Here is an 18556-nt window from a genome sequence, read left to right as displayed (position 1 = left end):
AAATCCTACTTTCTGTATTTAATAAAATCACTTTTTACTTATTAATTAACCCAGAGTATATGTATTACTACCTTGCGGGGGGGGGGGGGGCAAACACCTGTGCATATCTCTGTCAGTGTTACAGAGGGCGAACAATTTATGAGTTTACCCTGTGTAAGCTTTATACAGGGTAAAAAGGATTTATTTGGGGTTTGGACCCCATTGGGAGTTGGGCATCTGAGTGTAAAAGAGAGGAACTTCCTAAATTGCTTTCAGTTAAGTTTGCAGCTTTGGGGCACGTGGTTCAGACCCTGGGTCTGTGTTGGAGCAGACTGGCGTGTCTGGCTCAGCAAGACAGGGCGCTGGAGTCCCAAACTGGCAGGGAAAGCAGGGGCAGAAGTAGTCTTGGCACATCAGTTGGCAGTTCCCTAGGGGGTTTCTGTGATCCAACCGGTCACAGTGCAGGGAGGAGTAGCATTGCTCCACTGGTGTCCAGTGGGTTCTGTTGGGCAGCAGGAAGCCATCACATAGGTAGCCTGGTGGAGGAAGTGGAAACGCTTCACATGTTGGGTCTCGGATCGGCTCATTCGTGCAGAGGAGGCCTCGCGGCAGGACATCCTAGACTATCTGCTCCACCTCAAGCTCCAGGGCTTGTCGTCCTCAGTCAAGGTACACCTGGCGGCCATTTCCACATTCCATCCTCCATTTCAAGGCAGGTTGGTCTTCGACCATCCCATGATGGCACAGTTCCTGAAAGGTCTGGAGCACCTTTACCCGCATGTCAGGGACCCAGTCCCCCTTTGGGACCTGAATCTTGTGCTGTCAAGGCTCATGCGTCTCCCCCTTCGAGCCCTTGGCATCCTGCTCCCTTTTGCTTTGCTCCTGGAAGGTCTCCTTCTTGGTCCCTATAACTTCAGCCAGTTGGGTGTCTGAGATCAGGGTGCTCACTTCAGAGCCACCTTATACTGTCTTCTATAGGACAAGGTCCAAATGCGTCCACACCCAGGCTTTCTGTCCAAGGTAATTTCTCACTTCCACATGGGCCAAGATATTTACTTACTGGTCTATGTCTGAAGCCTCATGCAACCACAGGCTGCATACTCTGGACGTCAGGCGGGCGCTGGCCTTTTACATTGATAGAACAAAGCTGTTCTATAAGTCAGCGCATTTTTTTGTGGCTGTCGCTGACAGGATGAAAGGTTGCGCAGAGACTCTTGTCCTGGATCACTGTCTGTATCCACTACTGTTACAAGCTGGCAATGGTGCCCCTGCCAGCTGTTGTGATGGCTCACTCAACTAGGGTACAGACTTCCTGGGCAGCCTTCCTTGTTCAGGTGTTGATCCAAGAAATTTGTCAGGCCGTAACCTGGTCGTCCGTCCGCACGTTCACTGCACACTATGTGCTGACCCAGCAAGCAGGAGATGATGCTGGTTTCAGCAGAGCAGTGCTACAATCGGCAAAGCTGTGAACTCTGAGTCCACTTCCGAGGATTCTGCTTGTGAGTCCCCTACAATGGAATCGACATGAGCAAGCACTTGAAGAAGAAAAAATGGCTACCTACCTTTCGTAACTGTTCTTCGAGATGTGTTGCTCATGTCCACTCCATTACCTGCCCTCCTACCCCTCTGTCGGAGTTGTCGGCAAAAAGGAACTGAGGGCGTAGGGCCGGCGGCACCTGATATACTGCACCATGAGCGCAGCACTCCAGAGGGCACATGGCTGTCCCTATGGATACCGCTAAGGCAAAAGTCTCAGATGACCGTGCATGGGGGCGCACGCACACCTATAGTGGAATGGACATGAGAAACACATCTCAAAGAACAACAGTTACAAAACGTAGTTAACCGTTTTTTCTCCTGCTGCTGCTCAGAAAGGCCTGTACTTTTGGAGATGAAGATAATTTAGTTTGAATTCCACTGTTTTCATTTTATGTCATGTAGACCTAGCTGACTATAGCTAATGTACATTCATGGCCCCAAACTGTTTCAGCTTGTCACCAAGAAAAATATTTAATGTAAAACAAAAACTTTAAGTTAAAAGGTAAGTATTCCAAGGAATATTATAGTTTAAAAGAATCCTGAATATTTAAAAGGTAGTAAAATAGTCAAATCCTATTCCAGTTAATAGTCTTTTAAATATATGTACAAGTGCAAATATCACATTGTCCATTGCCAATTCAAAAAAATAACATTAACGCTGCCCCCACAAACTTTCAGATTAAGTATATTAACAAAACCAGCCAAAGTACTGATTGCTAGAACACCTCACTGTTAATGTATATTTATGTCAAAGGCTAACTACTAATTCCTGTGTTCTGTTTCAGTTGGCTTTTTTTAAACGTTTTGTTTCTCTTCTTTCCTTTTTTGGTAGCCTTCAGTAAGAAAGGGCGTGTTGCCAAGAATGTTGGAAGAAATTTTGAAGACCAGGATAATGGTGAAGCAGTCAATAAAGGCTTACAAGCATGACAAAGCTATCACTCGAATGCTTGAGGCGCGTCAGCTGGGTCTTAAACTGATAGCTAATGTTACATTTGGTTATACTGCTGCTAACTTTTCTGGAAGAATGCCATGTATAGAGGTAAGGGATACAGATAAAATGCAAAAAGGATTTAGGAAAGAGACTGTTGTTAAAGCAGCACCAGATAATGTAATGTCATTGCTTGAAACATACATTTAATCTAAATGCTACCATAAGTGCTGTTTTTTTCTCTTAAAGTACTAAAGTGCTCTTTCCTGAATTCTTTCCTGTTTTATTGATTCATGTTTACAGTAAATCAGTTTTCAGAATTTTCTTTCTATTGTTGTTGGTTTTTTAAACCAGCAAATGCAGCCGTTTACTTTGCATGATGATGATGATAATGCAGAGATGGATTCAGAGTGATGGTGATTTACACAGGGGTTGTTTTGAATGCAGTAGTACAGAAGGAAAGATTTTCAGTGTATCTTTATTTGCAGATTGGGGATAGTATTGTCCATAAAGCCAGAGAGACCTTGGAGCGAGCTATAAAACTGGTGAATGATACGAAAAAATGGGGAGCTCGGGTCGTATATGGCGATACTGACAGGTAATTAATGGCTGCTTCTTCTGATGCTATGTGAAACTGTTTTCTTCCTTTCCACCTCACAAAGGAGGCTATCACCATGATCTGCGTTCAAAAGCTTACGGCAGGTCTCGATGGACCTATTTTTCTGTTTTAATAAATGATATTTGCCTGTTGCATTAAACATACAGTTCAGTACGTATTTCAATTCAGACTGTTAAATTACCTTTATGGAGTCTGAGCTAGCTTCCTCACTTTGCAAAGCTGTCAGATAGGGTCAGCTGGGCTACCATGGCAGTTCCCAAGTGCTGCTCATAGGGATAGAGACCCCCTTTCATGCCACCAGTCCCTCAAAAACTGATTGGTGGTTGCTGTTTGACTCCCAACCACTGCTAGGTGGAGGGTACATGCTCTTAAATGGACCAGAGCCCTGCTGGTATAGTTCCTAACTGGTGTGATGGGGCTGGTATAGTTCCTAACTGGTGTAACGGTGTGGTGACTCACCTCTGCGGCACCTCCTGCTGGTCTCTCAGGGAATTAGCTCTTCCAGCCTCCAGCGCGCCCTTTACAGGCCAGTGTCCAGCTTGCTGCTGGCCCCCGTCTCCCTCCCGGAGCCCGGTGCCCCTTTTACCCAGGGTGCTGCCCTCTGGCAGTACCCCCACAGTCTCTGGGCCTCCCCTCCCTGGGGAACCCCCACCCACTATCCCCACCTTGCCTCAGTCTTTGGCTACTGCTAATCACCATTGAGCCCCTGCACACTGGTGTGGACTGCAGTGTATAAGTCAATCATCACAGGCAAGGGGGGCTTGGACCTGCTGCCTCTGCCTCCCTTTGGGCTGCCCCCTGCGACTCCAGTACCTATCCTAGGCCATCTGCCAGGCCTGCAGCCTGGGGCTTTTCCAGCCTTTAGTCGCCAAGCTCCTCTAGCCTTCCCCAGCCCTGCTTCACCTCAGGTACCTTGATAGGCTCCCCAGCAGCCAGGCCCGTCTCTCTCAACAGCTAGAGGAGACTCTGTCTGCTCCTGGCCCACTGCCCTCTTATAAGGGCCAGCTGAGCCCTGATTGGGGCGTGGCCCCATCTGAGCCTGCTTTCCCCAATCAGCCAGGGAACTGTTTGTTCCCAGCCACAGCCCTCTCCTGGGCTGTTTTAAGCCCTTTAAGGCCGGAGCAGGTGACCACCCTGCTACAGTGGGGGTGGCCAGGCCAGAGCTGCCCCTTTTGAACCGGGTGCCTTTGGTGACTACTTCTGTGATCTGAGTCTAATGTTGGCCCGGCATGAAGTATTCCCACTCTATTTTAAAATGAAACCAGCTTGCACTTCATAACTAATTGTCATGCAATACATAAACTAAAAATATAAATAAGATATGTCCTGTTAGCTAATACACACATTAAGCAATACATTTTCTGGCTGGCTTTCAGGAAAGAAAAATTGATCATTAAACCTCAACATGGCAAAGATCATTATGGTAATTTTTCAGAGCAGGGACCGGCAACCTTTGGCACATGTCCTGCCAGGGTAAGCCCTTTCACAGCCATAAGGACTTAAAGATTCAATATTTTTTTTTAAAAAAAGCTGAAGTCCTGGAGCACCAAATATCGTCCTGCACATGAGAACCAGCTCACCAAACCATCAAGTGCCATTCCAATTTGACCCCTTCTGCACAGCCACTTCTCTACTAAATTCATACTGAATAAACTGTTTAGTACCAATTATATTCTTTATCCCTCCTCAATATAGAATTTGCTGTTTCTAGCTCAACCACCCACAGCCTAGCACTTTCAGATCGCAGGTATAGCATAGAATCTTGTGTTCCTGATGTCATGGGACTTGGGGCTGGGTTCCATGTCTTGGGGCCAGAAATGTAAAAATCTATTCAGTGGAAGAACTGTGATGCATGGACCACCAGGGGGAGGTAGGTAGGGAAGAAAATAAAGTGCTGTAAAGGAAGCTGGAGGGGAAGGGGTTGCTGTGAGAAATTGAGGATGTGTCAGTGAGTAGACTGGTGGACAATCTCAACGAATTTTGTCAACCACATATGTCCCTGTTTCCCAGTCAAGATACTGGCAAATGTATTATAGCTTGTAAACCCATTCCAGGCTTTATGTTGAAGTAATGGTGTCCCTACTTCCTATTTCTACTTTTATCTTTTTAGCATGTTTGTACTCTTGAAAGGAGCCACTAAGGAGCAGTCTTTCAAGATTGGCCAAGAAATTGCTGAAGCTGTAACAGCTACCAACCCGAAACCAGTAAAACTGAAATTTGAAAAGGTAAAAGGAAAATACATTTTACGCCAAATGTCTGGATAGAAAATGTTATATCTTTAAACACATTAGGGGTTCAGCTGTTCAATAAGGTTTTGATTTTGATCGGTGACTTAACAGTATCGTGGGTGTTTCTTTGAATGTACGGCCGGCAGTCCTTTCAGCTGTATTTCATTGTCCTGCAGTTGTCAGAGGAAGTCTGCAGAGAAAATTTAGACATATTGGCTCCAATCACCCATAAAGAACAGGTTCCTGAATGCAGTGTGGATCAAAATAATTCTACTATTATTGCACATCCAAAAGAACAGTGGAGAATGTCTTTAGTTTGTTTGTTTGTTGTTTTCATAAATGTGTCTCCTTCACTTGTATTGACATGATGAATGGTAAATGTAATATCAGTTTAAGGGCCGCTATATTGTTGAGATTGTCCTTTCGTTTAGTATTTTAAACTAATTTATTTTTAGAGAGGGAGAGACAGCACAATTCAATAGAACAATATTGAGAGTCTGGTGGTTCTTCAAGTGATGGTCCCTATATGTAGTCCACTGTGGGGTGCACATGTGCTCCTTGCAACTGAGTCCGGAAGATTTTTCATTAGCAGTGTCTGTTTGTCCATGCCTTTGCCCTGCACCTTCTCGTGCTCCAAACTGAGGACATAAGGGAAAGCATGGATCAGTCGCCTCTCCAGTTCCTTTCTACCACCTCTAGTCTCAGACCAAACCCCTTCAGTGTCCACAGCTTTACTAGCATTCCTGCCTCAAATTCAGGTTTTTTTCTGTAGTTGACCTTTTGTAGATTGTTAGTCTGGGGCTTCCTCCATCATTTGGGGTACTTGGAATGCCCAAGATCTCCACTTCAAGCCCTGTGCGGCCTGCCCCCCGTTGTTCCCAGTTAGTGTCTTCGATGACATTCGCTTATACTGCTTGGGTAGTCCCACATTCCCTCCAAGTGCAATATTTGATTTTCCTTTTGGCTCCAAACCTGGCAGTCTTGTGAGTTCCAGCTCAGAAGATATCTGATGGAGTGCTGGATGAGGCCCTAGTCCGACCCTGGGTCTTCAGACCCCCTGTACATCGGCCAGAGATGCCTAGAAGTGTCCCACCAACCACAGTGCTCCCTAGCTCCAGAACATCAGAGGGCAGACCTAAGGACTCTAGCAGGCAGTGCAGATGGGAGGAGGGTAAGAGCAAGCACTCACATGAAAAGTGAGACAAATCCTCTCTCTAGTCCTCATCTAAGAAGAGGACTTTCTCCCGTATGCCCTCCAAATCTGATGAGACTCCATGCTCCAGTATGGATATATCAGGAGCTCATGGGAAGCACGGATCCAACTTGACTCATGGGGAGCCAAGAGTGTTCCAAAGCCACTGATCACTGAAGGAGCTAGCCCAGGCCTATCAATAGCAAGGCAAAGAAGGGCGCAGTCATCAACTGAACCAACAGTAGAGTCCATCAGCAAGGAAAAGGATTCAGTGGTACCAATGCTCATCGTCTGACCTAAATTAGCACTGTTACCTCTACCAAAAGGCAGAATCCCCTCTCCCTCTCCATCCTCTATGACTGGGTGTACTATCCTCAACAATCTGGCTATGTATTCTGACCCACAGTCACCAATACTCACTGATACAGGTGACTACTAGTGGTGCCTGCAGTGTCAGTTCATCATTCACCAGTACGGTCGATCAGCCTAGAGTTACAAGGCCTGTGGAATCTGAGGACTCGTACTCCTCCAGTGAGCATGAGACTGAAGTCAGTGGCTTCACTGACTATACTATGACATGAGATCAGCCCCGACAAAGGTTCCATAATTTCCTAGGCATCTTCGTACTCCCATAGAACACACTGCCTGGCTCAGGACCAATAGTACCCTTCCCCCTAGGGAGCACCACCTTATCCATATGATCCATCTCACTGGCCCTTTTAGGGTTCCCAGGATCTGCATTTGAGACCTCCCAATTTCAGGGGATCAGAGAAGGAGTTCAGACAGAGGTCACCTCATAGAAGAGAACCTCCAACCCTCTTAGGAGCACTATGAGGCGGAAGAACAACCTGAGCAAATGGACCTACTCGTTTCTGCTGCACTTTTGTCCTCATCTCCTGACAATGCAGTTGCAGTGGCCTCACCATCGCCATCCAGAAACTATACACAGTTTCATGACCTCCTGAGGAGAATCACAGGTGCACTGCAGTTTCTCCTGGAAGTTCAAGACATCATTCACAAGTTGCTGAATATCCTCCACACTGCAGGTCCTAGCAAGGTGGCACTTCCAATCAATGAGGCCATATTAGAGCTGACCAAAATAATCTGGCATCCGCTACCTACTTTTGCTCCCCATTCCAAAAAGGATGGGGGAAGAAGTACTTTGTCCTGTCTAAAGGGGTAGAATACTTGTTTTCACGCCCTGAACTCCCTAGTATGTCAGGCCATCACTGAACATAAGAGACTGCACCAGCCTAGGTCTGCTCCCTCTGACAAGGATGCTAAAACATGAACCTCTTCAGAAGAAAGAATTTCACCTCAGCTAGCGTACGTTTCCACTTTGTGAATTCTCAGTCCTTGGTGTCTAAATATGATTGTATTCATTATAATTTTTCTGTATTCACTGACAAACTACCCCAGGAATTTAGACCACAATTCCAGGCCATCATCAACAAGGGTAAGTTGATAGATAGATTATCCCTGCAAGCTTCAGTTGAGGACACAGTTTCTCATTCCGTGGCAACTTTGATCATCACAAGACGAGCTTCGTGGTTTCAATCCTCTGGGTTTCCAAAGGAAGTTCAAGCTCCTGTGGAGAACCTCCTCTTAGAGAGCAACAACCTATTCAGTGACAAAAATGGATAAGTCACTACACACCCGTAAGGACTCTTGTGCAAGTCTCCACTTCTTAGATATATACACTCCAGCACCTCAGAGAAAATACTCCAAACTGCCTCCATGCAAACAACATCTTGCTCCTCAACCCTGTTACCACCAGGGTGCCTCTGAGCCTCCCAGAAAGTGCCAGAGAGTGCAATGCAACAGACAGAACATCCCTCCATTGTACTCTTCCCAGTCCCAGGCTCCCACAAAGACATTTTTGATGGGATCCTTGAGAGCCGCCAACCAGTTCCCCCAACACCCATACTCCATTTGGTGGCCATCTGGCCCATTTCTCCCCAGTGTGGCATCATATTACATCAGACAGATGGGTTCCAGAGATCATCAACAATGGCTATACAATAGAATTTTTGTACATCCCTTTCAAAAAAAAAAAAAAAAAACCCCATCCCCCTGTCCCTCTTGAAAGACCCATGTCATGAGGGGTCACGAAAGGACTCTCAGACAGGAGGTGCAGACTCCCTACTCACACTATAGCACGGGGGGGGGGGGGGGGGGGCTTTTATTCAAGATATTTATTCATCCCTAAAAAGAAAGGAGGCTGGAAACCTAGTCTGGATCTCAGACAATTGAATATCTTCATATGCTGTTCAAAATTCAGAATGATCACCCTGGCCTCAATAATCTCCTCTCTAAACAAAGATGACTGGTTTGCAGCTCTTCATTTGACAGATGCTCATTTCCACATAGACATTCACTCAGTGAGCAGGAGATTCCTGCACTTTACAGTGGGCCTAGACCAATTATCAAGGCAAAGTGCTTCCCTTCTATCTCTTGACAGCCCTGAGGGTTTTTCACAAAGGTGCCATCCATGGTGGTGGCATACCTGTGTCACCATGGCACCCCAATATTTCCCTACTTTGATGACTAGCTGCCCATATGTCGGTCATACTAGGACAGTCGGTGGTCCTTTCCCTTTCAGCCTCCTTCAATGCTTAGGACTCCAAGTAAACCTAGAAAAGTCCACGTTAGTACCCATGCAAACTATAAACTTTATTGTAGTAACTTTGGATTCAATTACAACCAAAGCATACTTGCCCTGGGTCAGATTCCAAGCTCTGAGGGACCTCATCAACCAGCTTTGATTGAGCCCTCAGACAATAGTGTGGTCCTACTAGATCACATGTCTTCCTTTACCTATGTGACACCCTCTGCAAGGTTCCATCTTCAGGGCCTTCACGCTTGGTTACAATCCAAGCAGAGGCAGTCCAGACAGGAGAGTCTTGATTCCCCACAGTGTTCTGGCATCTTTCAACTGGTGGGTGAAACAAAGAAGTTGTATTCATTGGGGTTCCCTGTGTTTCCCGTTCCATCCACGAAGAGGTTAATTATGGGTGCTTCCCTACTGGGCTGTAGCACATCGGACAAAAATGTGGTTCAGGTTCTAGGACCCAACTAGAATCCAAGCTTCAAATCAATGCATAGTAAGGAGTACATGAAGTTTCCTGCTTTTCATCCATGCTGTACACATTCAGGTTATGTCAGACAATATGACTACAGTATACTACAGCTACAAACTGGGAGGATCAAGTCTGCTCCTTTGCACGGAGGAGATCAGACTCTGGAATTAGTGTATGCAACACCATATCACCCTCTTGGCAGTGCATCTCCCAGGAGCAATGCACACCTTGGTGGACAGCCTCAGTAGCACTTCTACAGAGACTGAGTAGAAACGTCACAATGTGATGTTGCATTGTATTTTCCAGCAGTGAGGATTTCTTCATGTCCCAAGAGAACAAGAAATACCCAACCTACTGTTCCCAAGCAGCTCGGGGACCCATTCCTAGTAGAGTGGTCAGAGCCACTAATATAAGTTTCCCCACCCATTCCCCTCTTACCACGAGGGAAATCAAGCAGGACAAACTGTCAGTTATCCTGGTGGCAGAAGTAGTTTTGGTTCACCAGCATTGTGCAGATGGCCTCACAGCCATGCATCCAGCTATATCTGAACTTATTGACTCAGGTCAATAAAAGACCACCAATCCCAATCCAGCATACCTCTATCTATTTGGTATTTGGATGTATGACAAACCTAGAAAGGACATGTTTGTAGATGATATACTCCATCCTCAGTTATAGCACAAAAATCTCTGAGGGAATGTTATGCTACAAAGTGGATTTTCCTTTGGTGCTAAAGTCATTAGATACCTTTAGAGGACTCATGAGAATCCCTACCATCTTGGACTACTCCTTTCTCTAAAGAAGTTGAGTCTAACTCTTAGCTTGCTGTGTGTACATTTGCCAGCAATTAATCCCTTCCATGCTCCAGTGGGAAACTGTTCTTCACGCACCCTACAACTGTGAAATTTTTGAAAGGCCTTGCCAGAGGCCTTTCCTCTGGTACTAAAATCGATGCTAACTTAGGATCTCCGTCTAGTATTGTCAGCTCTCGTGAATACTCTATTCAAACCTCTAGCCCAGCGGTTCTCAAACTGTGGGTCAAGACCCCAAAGTTGTGACCCCATTTTAATGGGGTTTCCAGGGCTGGCTTAGACTTGCTGGGGCTCAGGGATGATGCCCAAGTCCCACCACCCTGGGCCAAAGCCTGAGGGATTCAGCCCTGGGCGGCAGGGCTCAGGTTTACAGGCCCTCTGGCTGGGGTGAAGCCCTTGGCCTTCGGCTTTGACACCTTCCCAGTCCAGGGCAGTAGGGCTCAGGCTTTGACTTTGGCTCCCCAACACGGGTCAATGGGAATCAGGTGGACTAAGGCTTCAGTACCCCCTCCTGGAGTCGTGTAGTAATTTTTCTTGTCAGAAGGGGGTCGCGGAGCAATGAAGTTTGAGAACCCCTGCTCTAGCCTCATGCTCCCTTCTCCATCTGTTTATGAAGGTGCCTTCGTGACAGCAGTCACCTCTGCCAGAAGAGTAGGTGAGTTTGAGGCCCTTACGGCAGAACTGCCCTACATGGTCTTCCATAAGAGTAAGGTTTTCTGGAGGTTACACCCGAAGTTCATTCCAAAGTTTCCATCAGAATTCCACTATAATCAGATCAGATACGTACCTTTTTTCTACCAAACACCTTATATCACCAGAGAAGACAGGAAGCTCCATTTTCTGGATAGCCATCGAGCCTTAGCTTAGCTTTCTACTTGCAGGGACAAAACCCTTTGGGAAATCGAACTATTCCTTTCCATTGCTGAGTGGATGAAGGGGAAAGCAATCTTTTCACAGAAACTTTCTCAATGGATTTCGGGTTGCATCCCACTTTACTATGAGCTTACAGAAACTCTGTCCCTCAAGGTGTGAGGGCCCACTTGACCAGAGCAGAAGCTATCTCCCTGGCTTTTATTCAGGCTGTTCACCTCCTGGAGATCTGTAGAGCTGCAATGTGGGGTTCTATGCATAGCTTTACTAGACTTTTCTCCCACATCAGATGCATCCTTCACTACAACATCCATGCGGTCTGTGCACTCCCCTTCTCTGTGAGTACTGCTTGTGAATTACCCACAGCGGAATACACATCAGTTGAAGAAAGGAAGATTACTTAACTTGTAGAGTAGCTGGAGTTCTTGGGAGATGTGTGGTTCCTATGTGTATTCCACTGCCCACCCATCTTCCCCTCTCCTTCGGCTCCTTTCCTAAGGTGATTTACAGTAGAGAAGGAACTGGAGAGGCAGGCAGTCTGCGCTTCCCTTTACGCCCTTGGTTTGGGGCATGAGGAGGTGTAGGGCACAAGCACAGACCAAAAGATACTGCTAATGAAAAATCTTCCAGTCTCAGCACCTCACAATGGAATACCCATCGGGCCCACGCATCTCAAAGAACTTCAGTTACTGTAAGGCAAGTAACCTTTCTTTATGGCTAGAATGGCAAGAGAATTCAGAATGATGGCTGTCACTGTTAGACTGTATGTGACTTTGTGTGCCTGAATATTACAGGATCCTCAGTTTGCATATCACATGTGACAATATCTAGATAGAATATAAGGTGAGTTAAGTGTGGAATGACGGTCTGAACCTACATTTTTCCTGTGGACCTTTAATGTTCCTTTAACTTTTTATTTGTGTTTGTGAGGAAACAAAAGGTAAAAAAGTCAAAATTAACATTTCCTTAGAAAAACCTCTAAACATGCAATCCTGTTATGCTGCCAGTGAATAACAGTATAAAGAGGCTACCTGTTTTTAACACTACAGGTGTATTTGCCATGTGTCTTGCAAACCAAGAAGAGGTATGTGGGATACATGTATGAAACACTGGATCAAAAAGACCCAGTATTTGATGCAAAAGGCATAGAGACCGTTCGAAGAGATTCTTGTCCTGCTGTATCCAAGGTAAAATACACTCAAATTCTTTCAAGTTTTACAAATACGGTATGTTGTTCCACTGCAGTCCTTAAAAATCATGTCAATACATGCCCCCATAAAAATTCTAACTCTGGAGACAAGATCTGTCTCTGTTCTTTGGGGTTTTCTCCATTATTTCTGGCATGAGTAGTGCAAGACCGGGATTTCTGAACTGAACTGTGGACTGCTACATGGTTTTATAGGACACTGCCACAGCCCACCATACCAGCACCCAATCCTTCAACACCTTAAACCAGGGGTCGGCAACCTTTCAGAAGTGGTGTGCCAGGTCTTCATTTATACACTTTAATTTAAGGTTTCCCGTGCCAGTAATACATTTTAATGGTTTTTTAGAAGGTCTCTCTCTATAAGTCTGTATATTATATAACTAAACTATTGTTGTATGTAAAGTAAACAAGGTTTTCAAAATGTTTAAGAAGCTTCATTTAAAATTAAATTAAAATGCTGATCTTACGCCGCCGGCCTGCTCAGCCTGCTGCCGTCCTGGGGTTCCGTTCACCTAGGCCGGCAGCAGGCTGAGCGGGGTCTGCAGCAGGGACCCCGGCTGGCAAGGGGCTGGCAGCCAGAACCCCCAGACTGGCAGCAGGCTGAGCAGGGCCAGCGGCTGGGACCCCAGATTGGCAGTGGACTGAGCAGCTCCTGAGCTGCTTAGCCCACTGCCGGTCTGGGGTTCCGTCCACCGGCTCCTGCCAGCCAGGGTCCCGGCTGCTGGCCCTGCTGCCAGTCTGGGATCCCAGCCCTGCCCACATAGAGTGGGTACCTACCTTCTCCCTGGTTCTAGCCCATTCTCTTCCTCTGTCTGCACTGAGATGAGGGTGGGAGTGTGCTGAGCACAGGGTGGGGGATGAAGGAGCAGGCTGGGGGTTGGGGTGAAGGGTCTGGCCAGGAGCTAGAATGAGGGAGGGGGCTCAGGGTTGGGGCAGGAGGTTTGGGTGTGGATTGCTTACCTGGGCAGCTCCCATTTGGTGCAAGGGGTGCAGGTGGGAATGTGTGGTGGGTGCAGGAGCTCCCATTTGGTGCTCAGGGTGGCGGTGGGAATGTGGGGGGTGCAAGAGTCAGGGCATGGAGTGAGTGGGGGCTGGGTATGTGGGGGGAGCTGGAGTCAGGGCATGGGGTGTGTGAGGGGGGTGCAGGGGTCAGGGCAGAGGGCTGGGAGGGGGTGCAGGGGTCAGGACAGAGGGCTGGGAGGGTATGTGGGGAGGTGCAGGGCTCATGGAAGGGGGCTGGAGGGGATATGCCCTGATTCCACCCCCCTTCCCCAAGGCCCCGTCCCCACCTCTTCTCCGGAGCAGCTTCTCAGAGCAGCTTCTCCCCGTCCCTTGCAAGGACCATCAGCTGATCGGGAGGGAGAGGAGGAGGGGTAGGAACCCAGCACGCTGGGGGAAGAGGCGGGGGAGGGGGGAACTTCCTTGCTGTGCAGCAGCAGCCGGCAGCACCAAGCTTCTTCACCCTGCCCAGGGGAGCAGAGAAGAGCCTGCCGGGGCGGACAGGATTTTTAATGGCACGCTGCTGCCTGCCAGGGTCCCAGCCTGGGTTCAGCAGCGGGCTGAGCAGGGCCGGTGACTGGGACTCAGCAGGCAGCAGTGTGCCATTAAAAATCGGCTTGTGTGCTGTAGGTTGCTGACCCCTGCCTTAAACTAAGCAAAACTTTTCATTGTATTCACTCATTAGAGCACATATGATCCTTCCCTCAGGTCCTTACAATGTTTGCAGAAGGCTGTCCTTGGAACTTCTCCCCTTTAAGGTGATCAGGAGCCTCTCTCAAATGCTTTGCACCTTTCAGGGTGTTCATGGGGGATTCTACCACCCTCTGGTGTCCCTGCCAAATAGTAGCCATTCTACCACACTTCTCACTACACAGCTAGTTTAGCCAAGAATTCATGTTGAGGGTGTCCTTTCTTAGCTGTCTATTTTCCATTTGTTTTTTAAAAAAAGAATCAGCTACTCATACTCAGTCAAATCAAAACCAATTTCCTTTGAAACAAGGAAAAGCACCCTCCTCAATAAGGGCTATTTCTGTGCCATATTTTATCTTTTAACCCAAGCTGTTTTTTCAGTAGAGCTATTCAGAAAAAGATGGCAAGAATATTTTTGAAGTGGGAGAATATCTTTTTCACTCTATCCAAACTCAAAAACTCTTCAACTGTTGGGAAAAAAAAACCACCTTCAGGCAGAGATGAGGCATGGAAAATGTGAGCCTGAAAGGTGAAAATGCCAAAAAGTTGAGTGACTAAAAATGGGGTGCCAGAATGGAAACAATTATGTTTTATGTAGCCCCTTCCAACAGAATACTTGTAATGTCGTCTAGCACCCTGTGAACATTTTTGTTCATCTTTCTGCTGACCTACTTTTGCTGAAGGCCAAAACGTCAGTTATTTTTTATGTTCTGTTCCCACAACATCCTCCTTGCTAATGACTCTGTAAGTGATGGATCAGTCTTTCATTAGAAAAATATGTGTTGCGAGAAAGTAAAAAGTAGTATGCAAAATATTGTTAACCTCAAATAAACTGAGAAACAGCTGCTCATATGGTGCATTTATTTAGCACCTTTGAAGAGTGGAGGAGAATACTGAAAGGTGTCATATGTAATGTTCTATTTCAAAATTAAGAAAAATCTTTCTATATAGTGTAGTGGCGTTTGTCATATAAATTTCATCTACAGTGCTCTTTTTAAGGTTTGTTTGCTTTGTAAAATAAAATTAAAGAGATGGAAGATACTCAGGGGTTTCTTAGAGAAAAACAAAAATTGGTACTTTTTTTTTAAACGTATGTTTTTGAATTTATACTGAATATATATTATAAAATATTTCTTATATAAACTTAAACTCCTTTTACTAATGTTGAACAAGAAGCCAGATTTTTCACATCTCTCCTTTGTTTTGAAGATACTTGAGCGTTCTATCAAGCTGCTATTTGAAACACGTGACATAAGTCAGATCAAACAGTATGTTCAGAATCAATGCATGAAATTATTAGAAGGCAAAGCCAGCATGCAAGATTTCATCTTTGCAAAGGAATACAGAGGGAGTTCTGCTTACAGACCTGGAGCCTGTGTACCAGCACTAGAAATCACAAGGTAAATGAGAAGCCTAAAAGTGCTAATCGTGGATTTATCAGACACCTGTTTCCTTAATCTTTTGTGCTTCTGGTTGTGGTTCTCAGCCCGCTTCTTAGAGAGCGTATGTCTACATCACAGACTAACATAGTACATAGTTAGTACTAGCCCTAGTTGGGTGTCTCAGAAGACGGATCAAGGATTGAATAATAATGGAAACCCAGTTTCTTCCTTACTACTAGAGATTATCACTCAAGGTCAAGAACAAGGCCTACTGTCAAGGCAGTGTAGCGAAACCTATGCTGTTACTGACTGTTCTGTGTATAAAGGACTTCAATCTCAGAGGTCATTTGACGCCTCTCACTGGCAGTAGATTAATTTTGTAGAAAAAATGTTGTTAGTGGATTCTCTTATTTTAATACTATTAAGCCTCTCTTCTGCCATAGTTCGTGATACTAAACAGCAGTCCTGCTTGTTATTAGCGTGTACTTCACCATACTGATTTTTTTGACAATAGAAGGTCAGCTGCATATGAACCAGTTCAACATATTTTGCCATCCCTTTAATTTTTCCTTATATTCAGTACAAAATTTCTTAAACTTATGGCCATATTTTTCCTAGTAAAATAAAATGGATACCAAAAAACAAACCCTGCTCTTAGCTCAAGAATATAAAATCATTTGTACTCTGGTCATTTGTGCTTATTTGAATGTAGTGGCTGCTCTTTTATAAAGTGTTCCTTTAACTTAGGGTTAGTCAAAAGGTGACCTGTAGACCAAATATGACCTGTGGCCACCCTCCTGTTACTTCTGGAGGCTGGGCTGTTTGGATCAAGATGGAGCATAGTTTTCTACGACCTGTATTCCATGTGGAACATACCTATGTCTTAAAGGTCAAGACAGCTTGCAGCATGCTCCTTTTTATGCTTGTTAGGTGCAGAACTCAGGCTTCGGGAGAGCTGTCGATATGACCTTCAGTTGGGTCAAGTTTGGATACCGTGATTTAAATACCTATTTGTTTCACTTGCAAGTATTTAATTTTAAGATACATTGTGAGGACTTTTTTTTTTTTTTTTTAAACAGGAGGATGCTTGCATATGACCGTCGTTCTGAGCCTCGAGTTGGGGAAAGAGTACCCTATATCATTGTGTATGGCATGCCAGGATTGCCTCTGATACAACTGGTGAGGCGGCCCATTGAAGTCCTACAAGATACCAACCTGAGGCTGAATGCCACATACTACATCACCAAACAAATTCTTCCACCCCTGGCTAGAATTTTCTCACTAATTGGCATAGATGTTTTCAGCTGGTATCATGAATTGCCAAGGGTAAGCGTGTCAGATAACACTTAGTGTATTTGGGTAGTCGTTGAATTTGATTACTCTTTTTTAAACAAAGAGTTGTATGTGAGGTAACAGCAGGGCTGAGTTATTTTATGAGGTAATAATTTGGTGCCTGAGTGTATAAATTAAATCACTAAACCCTCTGCAGTTCTTTCACTTAGTAAAATTAGTTTCCCTTGCAGCTCTTGTACTCAAGGTTGGGCCTATCCATATCATCAGCTGTGTTTCCTGGCCTCTTCCAAAATTAATTCAAAAGAAGCTAAGGGCTTGTCTACACTGGCAATTAACAGCGCTGCAACTTTCTCGTTCAAGGGTGTGAAAAAACACACCCCTGAGCGCAGCAAGTTGCAGTGCTGTAAAGCGCCAGTGTAAACAGTGCCCCAGCACTGGGAGCTAGGCTCCCCATGGAGGTGGTTTCTTTAGAGCGCTGAGAGAGCTGTCTCCCCATGCTGCACCATGACCAGACAAGGCACGTTAAAGTGCTGCCACAGTAGCACTTTAACGTTGCCAGTGTAGACTAGCTCTTAGTACAGGGACGGGCAAACTTTTTGGCCTGAGTGCTACATCGGGTTTCCAAAATTGTATGGAGGGCCGGTTAGGGGAGGCTGTGCCTCCTCAAACAGCCAGGCGTGGCCTGGCCCCTGCCCCTCACCCAACCCCCCACTCCCTGTCTCCTGACTGCCCCCCCAGGACCCCTGCCCCATCCACCCCTCCCTGTCCCCTGACTGCCCCCAGACCCCCACGCCCCTGACTGCTCCCCACTGCCCCATCCAACCCCTTCTCTCATTCCTGACTGCCCCCCCCGGGACCCCTGCCCCAACCAACCACCCTTTCTCCCTAACTTCCCCCAGAACCCCTGCCCCTGACTGCCCTCTCCAATCCCATCCAACCCCCCTCCTTCCTGACCCGCCCCCGGGACCCCTGCCCCTATTCAACCCCCCTGTTCCCCGCCCTCTGACCTCCCCGACCCCTATCCACACCCCCTGACCCCACCACCCCAAACTCCCCTGCCCTCTATCCAACCCCCCCGCCCCCTGCCCCCTTAATACGCTGCCTGGAGCACCAGTGGCTGGCGGCGCTTCAGCCGCGCCGCCCAGAGCACCAGGACAGGCAACCGTGCTGCCCGGCTGGAGCTAGCCACGCCACGGCACAGCACAGAGCACCGGGTCAGGCCATGCCTCTGCAGCTGCACTGCCCGGCAAGAGCTCGCAGCCCCTCCGCCCAGAGCATTGCGCCGATGGCACAGTGAGCTGAGGCTGCGGGGTACATGGAAGAGTAGGGGAGGGGCCGGGGACTAGCCCCATGGGCAGGAGGTTCCCGCAGGCCGGATGTGGCCCGCGGGCCATAGTTTGCCCGCCTCTGCCTTAGTACATACTACATGTGTTCTTTGTTAACATATCTGGATATGTATCTAGTTTTGCATTTGCATTCACCCTTTAATTTTCTCTCTAATACCTGCATGCATCTACTCAAAACCTATGAAAGGCCCATGTACTTATCTGGCCATCTTGGAAAAGCAAAGTTTATATTTCTACATCAATATGTTTAGGAGAGATACGCACCAAAAATAGGAGGAAAATATTTAAAAGCGAATGACAGGAAATTTTAAACCCTGATGTCTCTGAAACTCTGTGATTTGCCCAGGAATATTCGGGGGGGAAAATCTACTCTGGGTTGAGATGTAGTAAG

General features: G+C 46.5%; 1 protein-coding gene across 2 annotated transcripts in view; it reads left to right on the top strand.

Moving 5' to 3' along the window:
* REV3L (REV3 like, DNA directed polymerase zeta catalytic subunit) overlaps nucleotides 1-18556 on the top strand; it is a 251239-nt gene that overhangs the window by 216352 nt on the left and 16331 nt on the right. The window contains exons 25-30 of one of the 2 annotated variants that reach the window (XM_073337055.1): nucleotides 2351-2557; nucleotides 2935-3044; nucleotides 5176-5290; nucleotides 12298-12435; nucleotides 15354-15544; nucleotides 16606-16852. In XM_073337055.1, the coding sequence (XP_073193156.1) occupies nucleotides 2351-2557; nucleotides 2935-3044; nucleotides 5176-5290; nucleotides 12298-12435; nucleotides 15354-15544; nucleotides 16606-16852 (1008 nt within the window). The remainder of the gene's footprint in view (nucleotides 1-2350; nucleotides 2558-2934; nucleotides 3045-5175; nucleotides 5291-12297; nucleotides 12436-15353; nucleotides 15545-16605; nucleotides 16853-18556) is intronic. The other variant, XM_073337056.1, reaches the window with a different exon arrangement.

Source organism: Lepidochelys kempii, chromosome 3, assembly GCF_965140265.1.
Source record: "Lepidochelys kempii isolate rLepKem1 chromosome 3, rLepKem1.hap2, whole genome shotgun sequence".
In the NCBI taxonomy this organism is placed as follows: Eukaryota; Metazoa; Chordata; order Testudines; family Cheloniidae; genus Lepidochelys; species Lepidochelys kempii.
This window is presented reverse-complemented; position numbering and strand designations above follow the sequence as displayed.